Below are 18806 nucleotides of genomic sequence, written 5' to 3'. Positions count from 1 at the left end.
ACTGAAGTAATCCAGCCAGACTGCTGCAAGCAAGTGGTAAGAAAAAAGCCTGTATTGTTTTTAATTCTCTTCGCTTGTTAAGTTAGGTATTAGTTTGTGTTTTACCTTTTAAATTATAAATAATTTTATAGGAGATTATATATAATTTTATATCCTATCTCCTAGAACTGGAAGGGACCTTGAAAGGTCATTGAGTCCAGCCCCCTGCCTTCACTAGCAGGACCAAGTACTGATTTTGCCCCAGATCCCTCATTGGCCCCCTCAAGGATTGAACTCACAACCCTGGGTTTAGCAGGCCAATGCTCAAACCACTGAGCTATCCCTCCCCCCCATTATTTCTTTATAACCACTTCCGACTTTCATGCCTCATTACTTGTAATCATTTAAAATCTATCTTTCTGTAGTTAATAAACTCGTTTTATTGTTTTATCTAAACCAGTGTGTTTGGATTGAAGTGTTTGGGAACGTCCACTTGAGATAACAAGGTTAGTGTATATCATTTCCTATTAATGAAATGACAGACTTTGTGACTTTTTATCCAGCAGGGTGCTGGGCAGTACAAGATGCACATTTCTGGGGACAAATCTGGGACTGAGAATTTGCTGGTGTCACTGCAATATAATTCAGGAATGGCTGGCTAGAAGCACTCATATAATTCAGTTGGGAGTGATTTTGCATGCTAGAGGCTGTGTGTGAGCAGGCCAGGCGTGGTTGCTCTCACAGAGAAGCAGTGTAAAAGGCACCCCACGTAGGGAAGTGGAGGGAACTGTCCAGATTGTACTCTGGGTAATGTCACAAATGCATCCAGCTCTTAAGAGGGAACCTCTCCGTGTTGCAATGCTATGCAAGAAAGAAGACCTGTTGGTTATGGCACACACACTGTTTCATACTGGTGTATTAGCAGAGGTCCAGCAGCGTGCTGCACACTTCGTTATTCCAAAGCAGGGATGTCCAGCCTGTGGCACAGAGACTGTCACGAAGCAACCCAGCAAGCTCATCTGGACCCAATGAGCCCCCTCCAAATGCTTGTGCTTCCTGATTGGGTAGGGGAAGCCAGCGGTTTGCGACTTGAGCCTTGCAGCAGCATAAAGCTGCTCAATGTGTACCACGGCCATAGCTGCGCTTACCCTGCTTTCACTTAATCCTGCTCCAGCTATTGCTCCAGCCTGCTTCCAGTCCTCACACCAAGCCCTGCTCCTGGCTTGTTCCCATCCCTGCTCCTACTTCAGCCTTCCTGCTCCATTCTGGTTCCTGTTCGCCCTTGAGCTTAGGCTTCTGACTCCCGGCTCTGATCTCTGGCTAGGACTCCAGCTTACCCTGGGGTTTAGGCTCAGGTTCTGACTCTGGTTCTGATCTTCAGCTCGGCTCCTCGACCCTGACTCTAGCTGCACCCTTGGACCAGTGCCAGATTCCTGGCTCTACGTTTGTCATTACCCCAACTGCCACCACCACCAGGCAAAGTCCTGCTCCGCTCCCTGGAAGGCAGCCCATGCCCCAGCAGCTTACAGGCCACTTACGGCCCTCCAGGCTCTCAGTGGTGACCTTTGCACAGCCAAGACTTCCTCACGCTGTAAGCAAGTGGTGGGGATTCATCCTACACCCCCCAAAAGCATCACTCTCAATCCTCCCTTTCGTCCTCCGAGCTCCCGCGCCCCCGCCTGCAGCAAAGCAGCCGGGTCCTTCCCCCGCCCCAGCGCGGGGCGGCGCCGCGCCGCAGCCTCCCAAGTCCCGCCCCCGGCCGCGCTGCGCGGCCTCAGGGCCATAGAGACGCGGGACGGCGCCGCTCTACCCGCGCGCTTCCGGCGGCCTGTCCCGGAAGTTGCGGCCGGCGAGGCGGGGGCTGTCGGTGACGGGGCGAGGGGAGGTCACGCGTGTGTCGCGCTCCTGCCATGGCGGTTCGCGCCAGCTTCGAGAACAACCACGAGATCGGCTGTTTCGCCAAGCTCACCAACTGCTACTGCCTGGTGGCCATCGGCGGCTCGGAGAACTTCTACAGGTCAGCGCGGCCGGGGGCTCGCGCCCCTCCGCCTAGGGCCCCCCCTCCCTCCTCGGCTCTGGGCCGCCCACCTCGCGCCTCCTGGCCCCCCCCCTTCCTCGCGCCCCCCCCCTCCCCTGGGGCTCGTCCCCCCTCCTCGCGACCCCCCGCACAGGGCCGCCCCCCCTGCCACTGGTGAAGATGCTCTATGCCAGAGGTGGGCAAACCATGGCCTGTGGCCACATCCGGCCTGCAGGACCTTCCTGCCCAGCCCTTGAGCTCCCGGCTGGGGAGGTTAGCCCCTGGCCTTGCAGTCTCCCCTCCCCCGCAGGCTCAGCTTGCCATGCTAACTGTGGGGCTGCGAGCTTCTACCGGGCTGCGCGGCTGCGAGAGCCACCGGCCTGCCCCGGTGCTCTAGGCTGCGCGGCTGGCTCCAGCCAGGCAGCACAGCTGCCAGTCCTGGTGCTCTGAGCAACATGGTAAGGGGGCTGGGAGCAGGAGGGTTGGATAAGGGGGGTAGTCAGGGGACAGGGAGCAGAGGGCAGTTGGATAGACATGGGAGTCCCGGGGGGGCCTGTTGAGGTAGGGGTGTGGATAGGGGGTGGGGCAGTCAGGGGACAGGGAGCAGGGAGGTTGGATAGGGGGTGGGATCCCGGGGGGGGGGCAGTTAGGGCAGGGGCTCCGGGGTGGGGGGGTGGTCAGGGGATAAGGAACGGGGGGGGGGTTGGATGGGTTGGGGGCTCTGAGGGGGGGCAGTCGGGGTGGGAAGTGGGAGGGAGTAGATAGTGGGCAGGAGCCAGGCTGTTTGGGGAGGCACAGCCTTTCCTACCCTGCCCTCCATACAGTTCTGGAATCCTGCTGTGGCCCTCAGGCCAAAAAGTTTGCCCTGGTTTCTGCGGCCTGGAGAGAGCTCTCCTGTCAGCATAATAAAACCATCTCCATGAGCGGCAGAAGCTCTGTCTGCGTGAGAAGCTCTTCCACATACATAGCGCTGTGCACGCGTGTGCTTATTGCTGTGTAACTTACGTTGCCAACAAAACTGTAGTGTAGACAAGGCTGTAGCCTCAGATAATGGTGTTGCATGTAGTTTTAGCCACCTCACTGTTCTCCCCTTTATCCAGATCATTGATAAATAAATTAAACAGCAGGTGTCCTAGTACCAGTCCTAGAGGTGTCATTTGTTTTCTAACCCATGACTGTACTTCACCTCTCACTCCACAGTACTTCAGTTTCCTTATTAGCTTCCCATGAGAGACTTTGTCAAAGGCTGTTTGAAGTCCAAATACATTCAATCAGCCTGTTCTTTATTCACTGTGTTACTGGCACATTCAAAGAATTCTAGTAATCACTTTAACAGGAAATTGCTTCATTTTAGTTGAGAAGACCGTGTGGGTCTAGTGGACAGGGCATGCTGCACTGGGGCTCAGGAAGCCTGAGTTCCATTTGCTGACTCTGCCATTAACCTGCTGTGAAACTTTGGGCAAGTCATTGAACTTCTCTGCCCCTCAGTCTCCACATCTGTAAAATGGACATACTCACCTTTATAAAACAGGTCAGGAACATCAGATCTCCTTCTCGGGTGTCTTGACCTGATTTTCCTGTCCCTCTGAATTGAATGGGATTCTCTGTATATGTCACTCTTTGCTTTGCAGCATCATTTCACTGTCTTTCTTATTGCAGTATCTTTGAGGGGGAGCTTTCTGAGACTATCCCTGTTGTTCACGCGTCCATCGCTGGCTGTCGGATCATTGGGAGAATGTGTGTTGGTAAGTCGTGTCCTTTAAGCTGATACCTTTGTGGTGTGCTCTTAATGGGGATTGGGCTGGAACGTGTCATTTCACAAGATTCTAGACTCTCATTCTGCAGTATAAAGAAGACTCTGGGTCAAGACATTCTGTAACTGGATCTGCCTAGGAGCCACCCGTTCCCATATTGAACAGGGATTAGAGTTTGAGGTTCCAGCTGTGACAAATAGGGGATAGTAGGAGGGCTGCAGATATAGCCCTGTGGACCCAAAGGGACTTCTTTTCAGAGGTTGCTGAGCGGAGTCAGCCTGAGGGTGGGGCAAAGGAGTGGAACTGGGAAGACTTATTTCCAAAATCAAAAATGTATCCATTTGAGAATAAAGAGAAGCCTGTGTGTGGAGGGAGGGGCGGTGGGTAGAGCCTATGCCACGTAGGGTTTGGCTTCTGTTGTGGTGGTGGTGGGGGAAAGCACATAGCTACTCCTCTGCAGCATGGGGGGAGGTGTTTCACCCACTTCTACTTGTGGGGATGGGGATTTGTGTATCGTGGGTAAGTTTCTCTTACTGATAAGTCTGCAGGAAATACCCTGTTTTAATGGGCATTAATGGTTCAGCATCTAGCCATTACAAATACATATTGCAAAGGCAACATTCCTCCTTTCACTTGCATGTAGCTAGGGACACAGCAGAACACAGCTCTTATTTTTAGATCCGTTCTGGTGAGAGGAAAGAGAATATTTTGTCCCTTATCAGTTTGTCTGCAGAAGCTTTTGACAAATCTTGATTATTATAGCTGTGCTACGTTTGAGTAATGAAATGAGTGTAGTTGGGAACGCCAGTTAGATTATTAGCAGCCTAGCATCTGCAGGGGGGATTTCATTTCTGATTAAAGGGGGAAAAATTGAGGCTTCTGCCCTTTTCACTTAGCTTGGTAGGGGTTTTTTAAGGAATCCCCTCCCCGCACTTGTGTTAGAAATTCAGATCTCGTTTGCTCTCTGAGACTGCAGTCACAGGGGGACTTGTGAAATCCTGAATTAACAGGCCAAGAAGGGAAAGTGAATTTTAATCAGACTGTTTTAAAACTGTCTTTAATAACACCTAGTTAATATTTTGGGGAAAGGACACCTTTGTTAAAGGTTCTATCTACATGCTCTGCATAATTAACGAGGCCTGAGACCTAGTAGCCCCTCAAGTAAAACCTGGATAGATCAGACTTGACATTCCTGATGGCCAAGGCTGTCGGGGTTTTTTTAGTTTTAAAGGCAAAAGAATATCTTAAACAAACAAATCTCAAATCATTCCTCTCAGGGACTTTCTCCCTCATAAAGAAGCAACAACAACCAAGGGTACATCTGCACAATGATAAAAAACCCGCAGCTGGCCTGGGTCAGCTCATTCGGACTTAGGGTCTGGTGGTCGCAAGGACCTTCCTACAGGTTGCCTTGGACTCGGCAGATTTGGCCACTCGCATGATGGCTACTGCCATAGCCATGAGACACAGCTGCTGGCTTCAGGTCTCAGGGCTCCCACATGAGGCCCGGAATACTATCCAGGACCTACCCTTTGACTGTTCAGGACTCTTTTCAGAGCAGACAGATTCGTGGGCAATCCTTAAATCTCTGGGGGTTCACACGCTGGCCTTCCTAAGGAAGCTGTTCAAATCTCAGCCCGCCCCACACTTCTACTCTGCTCCTCCCAGACAGGACTATAATAGGAAACAGGGCTGGAGTAACAGGAGGCGTCCGTCCTCAGTCCTCCTCGGGCCTCAAAACCGAACTTTTGCAGTTGCGCCTGAGGATGCAAATCCCGGATCCTTCTCCTCTTTTTATGACTCGTCTATTCCATTTCTACCATGCCTGGTCTCAAATAACTTCAGACCAATGGGTCTTTAGCATGGTAGAATTGGGATTTTCTCTCCAATTCTGTTCTCTCCCACCTTCCCACCCACCATCCCTGTCCCTCCTCAGGGACCCTTCTCACGAGCAACTTCTAGTGCAGGAGGTGCAAATGCTCCTACAACTTGGGGCGGTAGAAGAGATCCTATGGAGTTCAGGGGCAGGGGGTTCTGCTCCCGATATTTCCTAATCCCCAAGGCTAAGGGTGGGCTCGGGCCTATTTTAGACCTGTGAAACCTCAACAGATTCATGAATCTGTTAAGTTTCTCATGGTCTCTCTGGCTTCCATCATTCCCTCCCTGGATCTGGGGAACTGGTACGCCGCTCTTGACTTGGAGGGTGCGTACTTTCACGTGTCCCCAGACGGTTCCTATGATTCGTGGTCAACAACATTCATTATCAGTTCACAGTCCTTCCCTTTGCCCTCTTGGCAACCCCTTGGGTGTTCACCAAGTGCATGGCGGTCGTGGCAGCCTTCCTATGGAAGCGGCAGGTGCAGGTATTCCCGACTGGCTAATCAAGGGCCGCTCCCGGGCCCAAGTGGAGGACCACGTGAGCCTGGAGTGGACGATATTCCTCCAGCTCTGCCTCATCCCGAATGTGGTGAAGTCGACCATAACTCCCACTCAAAGGATAGAGTTCATCAGAGCCCTCCTAGACTCCACTCAGGCCAGGGCCTTTCTTCCAGAATCTCATTTCCTTGCCATGAGCGCCGTCATATAGGATCTCAAAAGGTTCCCAACCATGACGGTTAGAAATTGCCTAAAACTGCTTGGGAATATGGCGACTTGCACTTATGTGGTACAGCATGTCAGGCTGCAGCTCTGTCCCCTTCAGGTGTGGCTAGCCTGAGTGTACAGGCCGAAGCGAGACCAGACAGACTGGTCACAATCGCTCCTCAGGTCCTCGAGTCCCTCCAGTGGTGGCTCAATCCACAGACAGTCTGCACGGGCAGACTCTTCTCCAGACCTCAGCCCTCGCTGTCACTAGTCACAGATGTGTCAGCGATGGGATGGGGAGCGCACCTAGGAAGACTCAGGACTCAAGGTCTATGGTCCCAGGGAGAACTTTTGCTGCACATCAATGTCAGGGAGCTGCGTGCGGTGCGCCTCGCTTGCCAGACATTTCAAACACATCTGCCCTGTAGATAGGTATCAGTGTTGACAGGCAGTGCCAAAGCGATGTTCTATATAAACAGACAGGTTGGTGCTCACTCCTCTCCCGTGTCAGAAGCCCTCAGGCTGTGAGACATCTGCACCTCGTCCACTCGATACTCTTGGAGGCATCCTAATATCCAACCTAAACCTCTCCCACTGCAATCTGAGATCATTACTCCTTGTTCTGTCATCTGCTACCACTGAGAACAGTCTAGATCCATCCTCTTTGGAACTCCCTTTCAGGTAGTTGAAAGCAGCTATCAAATCCCTCCTCATTCTTCTCTTCTGCAGACTAAATAATCCCGGTTCCCTCAGCCTCTCCTCATAAATCATGTGCTCCAGCCCCCTAATCATTTTTGTTGCCCTGCGCTGGACTCTTTCCAATTTTTCCAAAACCTTCTTGTAGTGTGGGGCCCAAAACTGGACACAGTACTCCAGATGAGGCCTCACCAATGCCGAATAGAGGGAAATGATCACGTCCCTCGATCTGCTGGCAATGCTCCTACTTATGCAGCCCGAAATGTCGTTTGCCTTGTTGGCAACAAGGGTAGGAGCCTTGCCTTATAACAAAGTGATACAAGCTACAAAAGTGAGATCTTGGAAGAATGTTGCCATTTTCATAATGTAATAAAAATACTGTAATGATAATTAGTGTGTAATAAGCATGTTATAAAAACAAGATTTATATTTCCAAGATCACTGCTTTTATAATTTATACTCGGGTAAAGGAGAAAATCCCTGAAAATATTCATTTTTAGGAGGGGGTTTGCGAGACTTGACATTTTAGTGAAAGGGGTTCACAGGTTGTTAAAGTTTGGGAACCACTGAGCTAAGGCCTCACCAGTGCTGAGTAGAGCAGGACATTACCTCCCATGTGTTACATATGACACATCTGTTAATACACTCCAGAATTATATTAGCCATTCTAACAACTGCATCACTCTGTTGGCTGACATTCAATTTGTGATCCATTATAGTCTTCTTCAAGGTTCGATGGGAGAAAGCATCCTTGATCCTCATAGCACTGGCTTGGCCCCATCAGCACTGGTTCACCACACTGCTAGACCTGTCCGTGGACACGCCTATAGCCCTGCCCACGGTTCCAGACTTGATCACGCAGGACCACAGCCGCCTCCAGCACCCCAACCTGGAGTCACTCCACCTCACGGCATGGAAATTCCATGGCTGAACTTATTAGAGCTTGCGTGCTCTGACTCGGTTAGGGAAGTCCTCTGTGGCAGTAGGAAGCCCTCTACTCGGGCCACTTATCTGACTAAGTGGAAGAAATTTTCTATTTGGTCTCTACAGAAGAGCACTCCTCCATTGCAGGCCTTGATTCCCTTCATCCTGGACTATTTACTTCACCTAAAACAGCAGGGTCTGGCGGTGTTGTCAATCACGGTGCACCTGGCTGCGATTTCAGCTTTCCATCCCAGCTCAGCTGGGCCGCTGAGTATTTGCTAACCCTGTGGTTGGCCACTTCCTCAAGGGGCTGGACAGGCTGTACCCTCAGGTACGGCAGCCGATTCCCCTATGCGATCTTAACCTGGTGCTCTCGAGGGTGATGGGCACTCCCTTCGAGCCCCTAGCAATGAGCTCTCTACTTTACCTTCTTGGAAGGTGGTGTTCCTAGTGGCTATAACGTCAGCCAGGAAGGTGTCTGAGCTCAAGGCCCTGATGTCCGATCCCTCTTATACCGTGTTTTACCCAGTGTTCCTCCTGAAGGTGAGACACGATGTCGTGTTTGGTAGAGCCGTGCTACGGTCTGTAACTCGGTGAACTCCAACCCCTCCTCCGGGGGACTGCTTGGGAGTCACCTACTTGGAATTGACATGAGCAATCTCTTCTTTTCTGACTCTAACCCCTGGGTGCTGGCTTGTTTTTTTAACGGGAACTTTGCCTCAGTCATGCTGTATGTTGGGGAGGTGCTGGGTGAGCCTGAGGAGCCCCGAGGCCAGGTTGTTTGAAGGCTAGGAAGTGGACAAGCCCAGCGGGTGAACACCTTTGACTTGGTCTGAAGCAGAACTCCTTTTTTCTTCTAGGGAACCGGCATGGACTGTTGGTCCCAAGCAGTACAACAGACCAGGAGCTTCAGCACATCCGCAACAGCCTGCCAGACTCCGTCCGAATCCAAAGGGTGGAGGAGCGGCTCTCGGCTTTGGGCAATGTCACCACATGCAATGACTATGTAGCACTTGTCCATCCAGACCTTGACAGGGTAAATGGTTTTTGTTCTTTTAAGAGTTCAGTGCAGACCCTTAAAGCAAACCCCACCCTTGAGCTAGATGTCATAGTTATTGGGGATCACGATGAACATTTCCAGTTCATGCCGAGTAACACGAGGCTGCATGCTAATAGCGTTTTACAGCAGGGGAGCCTGCTTTATCTAGCCTTTCATTCTTCGCAGCAGAGGAGTTTACTTCTGCTCTAAAAGGCTGCCTCAAGATTCAGCTTCAAGTGTCCTTCATTCTCCCTTTCAATAATCCTTATTTATAGGGCAGATAAAAAGATAAGCTCTGCCCTGAAGAGTTTACAATGTAGTGTTCAACATACAGGCAGTCCTTGGACTTACCACACAATTGGTTCCTGAAAATTGTGTCGTAAGTTCTAACTCGGAACCGCAATCCACTCCATTGCAGGACCGGGCACTGTGAAGTTGAAACCAGTTGTCATAAATCATGAGAGGGTTTCAATTCAGAAGCTTTGTAAGTTGAATGTCGTAAAGTCGAGGACTGCCTGTACTGGGACTAATGGAAAGGTAATAGAATGGAGGAGAGCCGTCATGACAGTATCAGGTGGTTACTCACTTGATGCATATGTGCATCTGGATGGCTAAACTGCAACAGATTTTTTTTCTCTGGATGCACTGTGGACAATGTGGATGAGTTGGATTTTAGGGGGATTTGAGTGAGGGAAGGGGTGGTGAGCTTGTATCCTGGTGTACAGCATGGAAGAAAGCAGAGAACTGGAAGTCAGGGACCCAGAAGCACAAAGGCTGTCATGGTGTGGTTGAGGGGGCAGGGTAAGAGATTAAGTTATAGGCATAGGAAGGAGCAGAGCTGTACACGGTTTTGAAACGAAGAGGAGAACGTGATGCAGTTGAGAACAGGCAGGCAAACGAGAGATGCAAGGAGGGGGTAATATGGCGAGATTCGGCAGGGCAGATCTTTGGAGGCAGTGTTTTGATTGGATTGAGGGGACAGTGTGGGTGCCAGGGAGTTCAGATAGAGGAAGGTTGTGAAATTGAAATGGGAGATGATTAGAGGGTTTTAGCGGCTGGGGCTGAGGAAAAGCTGCTAGAACCTGAATTGTGTGTTTCCTTGCTAGCAGAGTGCAGCCAGTATTGTGTTGGTTGGTTCCTGCCAAGTGAATTTACACCCTGCCTAGGAGCACGGTCTGCCAACACTTCTGTTCTCAGCGTGTCCTGTGGCACCTTTGAGACTAACAGTAGTATTGGGAGCATAAGCTTTCGTGGGTAAGAACCTCACTTCTTCAGATTCTTCTTGCATCTGAAGAAGTGAGGTTCTTACCCACGAAAGCTTATGCTCCCAATACTTCTGTTAGTCTTAAAGGTGCCACAGGACCCTCTGTTGCTTTTTACAGATTCAGACTAACACGGCTACCCCTTTGATACTTCTGTTCTCATTAAACAAGTTCATTACTGCAAACTGATTTGGTTCTTGGTCTACCAGATTCCTTTCCTGGGGCCATTTGTCTCCTTCACTGCCTCACTTAGCCAGTTTCTCTCCTTAGGCCAGTTTCATATTTTTCCTCCCCAGGGTAATGTAGGGGTCCAGCAGGGTCTCCAGTGGGACCTGTCCCTAGGTGAAGGTGTCTAGGAGGAGTGAAGTGCAGAGCCATAGGAACCCCTTGTGGAGGGGGCTGCACCTTGAAGGAATAGCTCCTTGTTTCGTATGCTGCTGGGCATCCTCCAATCTGTCCACAAAAAGCTGATTAACAAACGGCCCAGAAAAGTGTGTTCTCTGTAATACACTCATTTTGGGATGATCTTGTGGCTGAAGCCCACTGCTGCAAGTCAGGAGACTTGATTCTGTTCTTAGCTCTGCCTCAGACTCCCTGTGTGATGTTAGGCTAGTCATTTAGCTTTCTGTATGCCTCAGGAGATAATACCCCGCAGGTGTCTTAATCATTCAACAGACCAGTCAGGATCAGGGCTACATTGTGCTTGGGGCTGTACAAACGCATATGAGGACATGGCTCCCTGCCCCAAAAAACTTACAGTAGATGAAGAATCTAATGAAAAATGCTTTGAGATCCTTGGATAATAGATGATGTAAAAGTGCAGAGGCAATATTTGTTCTGTGTTCTGGTGTCGGAGTGTCTTTCCTTGCTAGGCTGTTGCACAATCAATGTTCCCCTCCCTCCACTTACACAAGGTTATGAATTGGACAACTACTAATCAGATTTGTCAGTGAGGGCTGTCAGACTAGTGCTAACTCTTGGATTTGGTATCCATGCTTGAAAGAAGAGACAATGTAATTCTTCCACCTGTTCCCATTGAGCAAGTACATGTTCCATTCAGCACCTGGACTAGGGAAAAGGTTCTCTCTGTGCTGGTGATCTCACTTCTTGACCTGTTGTTATTGCTTGTTTTACAGTAGCACCTTTGGGACCCCATTGAGCTAGGTGCTGCACAAACAGAACAGAGACAGTTCTGATCCTGCCCCAAAGAGCTTCAATCTGAGTAGAAGGGAAAAGACAGTCAAATACAACAGAGGTTGGGGGTAGAAGGAAACAATGAGACAATATTGGTCAGCATGATAGACAGTGGTCTAAGGCCACCCGCTGCCTAACTTCAGGTTTTGGAGACATCACAGCAGAAGGGAGCATGAAAGAGGACAAAGAGGGAGATGGCTTTGTGGTGGTTTACAAGTTTCTCCCGTGTGTAGGGCAGCAGAGGTGACAGTAGGGGGTGCTTGTTTGAAAGTTTAACAAGTGGGTGGTAGAGACTGGCATTATTGGCAGAATGGAGTTGAGTCAACATCTCGATATTCATATCAGAGATGCTAGCTTGGGTGGGGATAGGCTGTGAAGGGCCTTGAAAATGAATGCAAATAGTGTGTGTTTGCTGTGATGGAGCAGGGGGATAGAGATGCAAAGAGGGGTGACAGTCAAAAGGAGGCGCCAGGAAAGCTTACCTTTGCATCCATGTTTTGAGTGGCTGTAAGTGAGGTGAGAAGGGATTTGTCAAGGCTGGAGTGGAGCAGGTTGTAGTAATTGAGATGGTGAGAGGCTAGACGGGCTTTAGTTGTATGGCTGTAGAAGAATGGTGGTCTTGCGGCAACATGCAGACACGTGGATGTGACAGTCTGGGGGGCCATGTTGAAGATGATGCCCAGGTGGCAGGGAAGATGGTGGTGTTAGGGGAGGGGGAGGATTTTTGATGAAAGGTTAAGAGCTCTGTTTTGGTCATATTAAGCTTAAGCTGACAGCTGGACACTCACCAGGAAACCTTAGATACCGGCTGAGGTTTTAGATGGACTAGAAGATGACAGATCTGGAGTGGAGAGGTGGGTCTGTGAGGAATTATAACATAAAATTGATAGTTGACGATTCATAGATTCCAAGGCCAGAAGGAGCCACTGTGATCATCTAGTCTGACCTAGAGACCTTCCCCAAAATAATTCGTAGAGCAGGTCTTTTAGAAAAACATTGTCTTGATTTAAACATTGTCAGTGATTGGGTAAATTGTTCCAAGGATTAATTACTCTCACCGTTAAAAATTTACACCATATTTCCAGTCTAGCTTCAACTTCCTAAATGACCAAAGCATGGACGGGCGGATAAGATTGAAGACAAGAAGCATGGTTGACTGTGTTGAAGTCAAAGAGGAGAATGGTGGAATGTTAATTGTTTTTTGTTGTTGGACCTAACGGCAGGTGTAGTTAATATACCTACAAAATGAAAATCTGAGCTCTTGAAAGTCAGAATAGGTTCTTCGGAAACACCCTGAGCAAGTTTTCTCCCAAGCGTAGCTCTGCTCCCAGCTCAACAGACATGGGGCTTTTACATAATATTCTGAGTTCTGAGATAACATTTGTGCCCAGGACACACACTTCTCATTTTATGTATTTACAGGAGACTGAAGAGATCTTGGCAGATGTGCTCAAAGTAGAAGTTTTCAGACAGACGGTTGCAGACCAGGTTCTGGTAGGAAGTTACTGTGCTTTTAGTAACCAGGGAGGACTTGTGCACCCAAAGACTTCAACTGAAGACCAGGATGAGCTCTCCTCACTGCTGCAAGTCCCACTTGTGGTAAGGCATTTGTAGACTTGTGCTTTCTCTCTCCTTTCCCACCCCGGAGTCTTCTGACTGTTGGAGAGGTTTGGATCTTCCCAGCCTCCATGTTGTGTCCTTCCCCCAGCTGCATTGTTTTCCTCGTCTAGCTTTTATCAAGCAGCTGTAGAGTGTGGACTTGTTCGTTTCACCGCTGCCCACGTGAAAAGAAGCTGTTCCCTCTCAATAGTGTCTTTCCTCCTCCCCCAAATAGCCTCTCAAGTCTTCTGGGTACCAAATGCCCCAGCTGCCAAAACTTCCCACTCCAACTTCTAAAATTCAACTGTATGTTTTTCAGTGCTAAAGTCTCTGGCAAACAAAGTTGGGGTAGTAAAATAAATCCATGTGAACAGTGCTGTGACCCTGTGCTGATTGCACTGAGGGGAGGAGAGGGCCTGGAAGGCAGTACCACGCTGTTCTCGGTTTGCTGCCGGAGTGAAGTTGAATGGGCTGCATAGGACATGTTGCCTGTTCACAAGGTGTTGCACTCTGATGACTAATGAGAGATCTGCCCTGTAGCGTGTTGTCATCTTCTTGGAGTGTGGGGAAGGAGTGATGTGATTTGGCCTTTATTGGCCTTTTAAAAATTCCAGTGATAGAATTGTTCCCTTTGAACCACGCGGTGGCAAGCTAGTCCCCAGTCCGATTTGTCACTTTCAGCATTGCTGTAGAGTTTAGGTTCCCATCTGTTGTGTTCTGCTTGATTTCTGTGCAGTAAATTTCTCCTCTGGGTTTAAATGCCGCTTTGCTTTTGCTCTTGTTCTGCTTTTCTTTTTTTAAAGAGGTTAGCTGTCCTATTAACGCCTTCAATTTAGTTTTTCTAAAGTGTATTTTCTTCCAGCGCGAGAGAGAGAATACGTTTGTTGCAGCGCTGCCTTCAGAAGCTGTCTGGTTTTATTTGTAGCTTAGCATTGTTAGTTCTCTAGTTCAGTGGTTGCTTTAATTGCTTTGGAATCAGAGGTCTCTGTAGCATAAATCTGGTGAGCAGCAATTGGGCTGAAAGGGGAAGTGACAGCTCCTGCTCTGGGACTACATAGGGAACCCACTGCTTCCCAGCCCAGCCACCATGCCCCAGGAGCACTGGGCAGTATTTAAGTATTTAAGCCAGAGGTTAGAAACCTGAATTAGGAGCTGATCTAAAGTTTAGCAATTGAGCAGAGGGCAAGAGACTGGATGTGGGGAATAATGACTGTACATTGTCTCCTGTTCCTCAGGACCTTGGTCCACCTTTCAGCAGAAGGATCCACTGTCTCCTAAACAGAATTTTAAATAACTAAATATTACATTGTCCAGCTATATAGATGCAAATAGTTGAACCAGCATTCCCCATATAGGTCTGCTTATGGATGGAACCCACATGAAAAAACTACCATGCTTCAGCCCAAAACTGTGTCCCGGTCAGTTTCTTACTGTAAGCATTGTGGTGACAGGAGGCTGCGGGATAGTTTGGGCTGGTGCCCTTTCCTGGTGACTAGCAATGCGATAAAGTATAATTGATTAGCGGTCTCTGTGGTCTTGTGCTGACCCCTTTCTCTCCCTGTTTGGTTTTGCCAGGCTGGAACAGTAAATCGTGGCAGTGAGGTTATTGCTGCAGGAATGGTTGTGAACGATTGGTGTGCCTTCTGTGGGCTGGACACAACCAGCACAGAGCTATCGGTTATCGAGAGCATCTTCAAACTGAACGAAGCGCAGCCAAGTACCATTGCTACCAGCATGAGAGATTCCTTGATTGACAGGTAGGTGGCATCGCATACTGTGCAGCTGCATCTTCAAAACCTGCAAAAACGTTAGCGAAGACGAGCTAGCCAGGGTTTGTTTTCCAGGATTCGTTTCTTTCCATTGGCTTTTCTTTAGATTCTAAGTTTTGTCAAAAATTAAAAAGATACAAACTCTGTTTTCTTTAATTCTTACTTGTAGCTTTTTCTGTTAGTCACTTTCATAAGCATGCTTAGGGCTCTTATTACCTCTGACATAATGGGAACCTACTAATTCTCACTATAAATAGTTTCCAAGCTCTGTCCTCAATTTTCACATGCTCATCTTCTAGAAAATTTAGTGTATGGGCTGAAATTTTCCATGCTTGTTTCTCCCTGAAGATTAATTTTATTTTTGAGCAATAAAATTCAGCTCTTTTTGAGAACAGGGAGTGAGACGTACAGTTGTTACAATAATCATAATTCCCCATACTGTTTTAGACCTAGTAAAACAAAAATGACTGAAGCTTGAACCTTGGCCTGGATATAGTCTTTAAGGACCAGCACCTTTGCTTGGTTTGCAAGGGAACACATTGGTTTTGATTAACCAGAAGTTCTGAGCATTTGAAAACAATGTGCTGAAGACGTGTGCTAGATTTTTTCCATTAAGCCTGTATACATGCACATGGATGCATAGCTAAATAGTGCACTTCTCAGTGGTGTGTGACGTAAAACATTCATAGCTTTTAAAATGACTGAATTGGTTTCCTTCAAACTGGGCTGGAATTCTGGATCCGTGAGATCTGCAAAACTATCCAAGTTTGACCAAGCCAAGACTATAACAGGGTTCAAAAAAGAACTAGATAAAGTCATGGAGGATCGGTCCATCAATGGCTATTAGCCAAGATGGTGTCCCTAGCTTCTGTTTGCCAGAAGCTGGGAATGGGCGGCAGGGAGTGGATCACTTGCTGATTACCTGTTCATTCCCTCTGGGGCACCTGGCAATGGCCACTGTCGGAAGACAGGATACTGGGCTAGATGGACCTTTGGTGTCACAGAGTATGGCTGTTCTTATGTTCTTCTTATGAATAAAATTTGATAGTTTAAAAATTCTTCATGTTTAAATTTAGCACATTCATTCTCCCAAGGCCATCCTAGCTGGTGCCCCCCAGCCCTTTATTTCCCCAATTTGTGTGTTCTGGAAGGCTTTTATCCAAGTTAAACTAATCTAAGACCGTAACCATTTACACAGCTGTGACTCTCCCACAGTGCTAGTGATGATGACCACTATTGTCACCACTTGCTACTGTTGGTGGATGAGCACCTACTGTGGGACATTGGTGGGAGGTTTTTGCAGTGCAGATGTAGCTGTATATCTTGGGTCCGACTTTCACTAACTGGGCTTGTCACTGTTTGAGGACTGACGGGGACTTCACCGATGTGATAGTAGAGACTCTACTGAAGATCTGGGATTTTTCAAAAGTTCCCAATTGAAAAAACACTTTGTGCCCAGCAATGGGTCAGATGTATTTCTGCTGCCTTAAAGGGCTTTTAAACAATGTACTTCCTAGGTGTAAGTGTGTGGTTCCTTGTCCTGGCCTGAGTGGGGGTGTGGTGCACCATGGTCCTCCCCAGTGGTGGCTATATAGGGGTCCTTGTATATGAAGTTTATAAGGGGTTTTGGAATCCTTTGAGCTGAAAGGCCCTATGAAAATTTAATTTTCTAAATGAACTGGAAATTTACAAAGGCTAGGAACCAAGTCTCTTTACCTGCCTTATGATTATGGTTGTACCTCCTTTATGTGCCAGCGTTGTGTGGACAAGCTACATAGACACGTCCCTGCCTGAGGGCTCACAGTTTAGTGGCTGGGTCCTCGCTTCCATTGTGGCTCCTCTATGCCACTCCAGTTAAAAGGTCCCTTTAGGCCAGCCCACAGGAATGGTCCTTGGAGATATCGAGTGAAACAGTTCCATGCTGCCGCTCCACAGCTCCTGGTTTAATGGGTGGGTGCAACTGAGCATAAATCAGAGCAATCCTGAGGCTGCTTGAACTTTCTCTGGGGGCTATGCAGGTCCCCAGACAAGGCTGAGAATGCTGGAGACGGACCATGTTCTTGCTGGCCTGGTGAAGCTGGCTGTGAGCTCTCCTTTGCTCCAGTGCACTGGTTCAATATTACCCTTGATTTCTGTAACTTCACGTTCTAAGACAACCCTCAGGAATTACAGGGCAAAAAGCTGGTCGCTGAAGAGATTGATGTGCTGCAGCTGGAGATGCCGGCTGCCCTTACCTGCTCTCCATTTGTTAAATCTGATTTCTGTTTTCTTTCTAGTTTGACATGAGAAGCGCTGCTCTGACCAAGGAGCAGAGTGCCAGGCTCCTGCTTCATCTGCTTTCTGGATTAAGGACACCAGACCCTTCTACTATCATTTCTGTGGGCCCTGCTGGGAGGGTGCCACATAACCAACATTTTTAATGTTCTGTTAACTACTTCCTACTACAAACACCTGGCAAACAGCATGAACGAGTTATAAATATGAAGTGTTCTGTGTCGCCGGCTGCCATTTTCCTGTCCTTTTAGTGCCGGAATCTGTAACCTTAGAGCTTCTCTATTGGTGAAGCTGACTTGGGCTCTTACAGCAGCTAAAGATGCTTCTGTTCACACTTCAATTCTGGTCTGTCTCTCTTTGCATTGGGTTGTTTACTGACACCCTCCTCTCTTCCCCCCCCCAGGGATTTTTCTCCTATAAAAGGGAGTGGTTTTCTATCACACAACAATAGATTTTAAAACACACTTAAAATGGCTTAATGAAAGAGCATAATGCTTCCTCTCTCCTGTTGCTAGACTGTTCTTCCCCAGCCAGATGGCCGTAGGCTACTTTGCCCTGGCTGTAGCTTTACAGAAAAGGTCTGAGGTTGCAAGCACCAAAGATTGTGGCTGTGTCTGGTGCCTTTCTGAACTCAGCTGCTCTGTGTCCCCACCCCCGCATCCTGAAGTTGTCCCTTTGGAGTGGGGAAACAAGTGTATCAAAGGGCAAGTAGGTGTCAGTTCTGCTTACAAACAAAGCTGCCTCATAAGGGACAATCCAGGAGTGATAAGGAACCAGTGGGGCAGCCAGGCCTCTGAAAGCAAAGGGTGCCTCTGGGATAAAGGTTGGAGAGAAAAGACCAAGTGACACTCTTCTCTCTCCCCCCTCCCCCCCAAGCTTTTCAGTTCCCGTTTACTTCTAACACGGGAGCCATGGGCCCCACAGAGAGTGTAATAACACAGCATTGGGACAGTTGCTCCCTCTTATCTGTCAGATGTACGAGCTCCCCACACCCTCCCTGACTATTTCACATTGCAGAGGAAGGCCTGTTACTGAAGACCTGCCAACGACATAATGTCTGTGATCCCCATTGGGGCAGCTCCCATGAAAGGAACCTGCAGTTAGAACAAATGGCTGGGAGCCTTTGCCTGTGGAATTGGGCTCTGACCTTCCCCAGAGGTGCTTAGCAGGGCTCTCTTCTTGCACCTTTGACATGCTGCTTTGGTGGGAGGAGAATATTGGCCCACGTTCTCCTCAAAGCATGTATGTGTGTTTGTGTTATTTCTTGGGAGTCGCCAACTATCTGGCACGTAAGTGGAGTTGCCCTGTAGTTAGAATTTCCTTTCCAAGTGGCCCTGGTGATCCTGCCAGGAAGGCGGGGGCAGGATGGGAAGGGAGCGGGTTGGCGACACTGCTGAATAAGTTCATTGGGGAAGAAAATCAGAAAGTTGCACCCTGCTGAGAAGAAGCGGACTAGAGAAGAGCCCAGGCCTGTCCATCAAAACCCACAAGGCGATTGGCACGAAAGGAGGTAACTGGGTGGATGGGCACTATGTGTGGGACGTCGTCAACGTCCGCTATCTCACTTCTGGCCCATGGCTCCCACCGCAGCGTGGTCCTAGCTCCGTGCTGCTCCAGCTCCCAGTTCTGGGTGGCTGCTCTACTCTGCCCCTGGCAGCCCCAGCTAGGGTGACCAGATGTCCCGGTTTTATAGGGACAGTCCCGATTTTTGGGTCT

General features: G+C 48.8%; 1 protein-coding gene across 1 annotated transcript; it reads left to right on the top strand.

Moving 5' to 3' along the window:
* Positions 1 to 1813: 1813 nt before the first annotated feature.
* EIF6 (eukaryotic translation initiation factor 6) lies at positions 1814 to 17430 on the top strand. Its single transcript, XM_054046234.1, has 6 exons — positions 1814 to 1996; positions 3656 to 3741; positions 8814 to 8989; positions 12871 to 13047; positions 14623 to 14804; positions 17093 to 17430. The coding sequence occupies exons 1-6, from the start codon at positions 1890 to 1892 to the stop codon at positions 17100 to 17102; spliced, it is 738 nt and encodes a 245-aa protein (XP_053902209.1). The 5' UTR covers positions 1814 to 1889; the 3' UTR covers positions 17103 to 17430.
* Positions 17431 to 18806: the final 1376 nt, after the last annotated feature.

Source organism: Malaclemys terrapin, chromosome 12 (genome assembly GCF_027887155.1).
Source record: "Malaclemys terrapin pileata isolate rMalTer1 chromosome 12, rMalTer1.hap1, whole genome shotgun sequence".
NCBI classification, from domain to species: Eukaryota; Metazoa; Chordata; order Testudines; family Emydidae; genus Malaclemys; species Malaclemys terrapin.
Note: the sequence above shows the minus strand (reverse complement) of the source record. Positions and strands in the feature narration are given on the sequence as shown.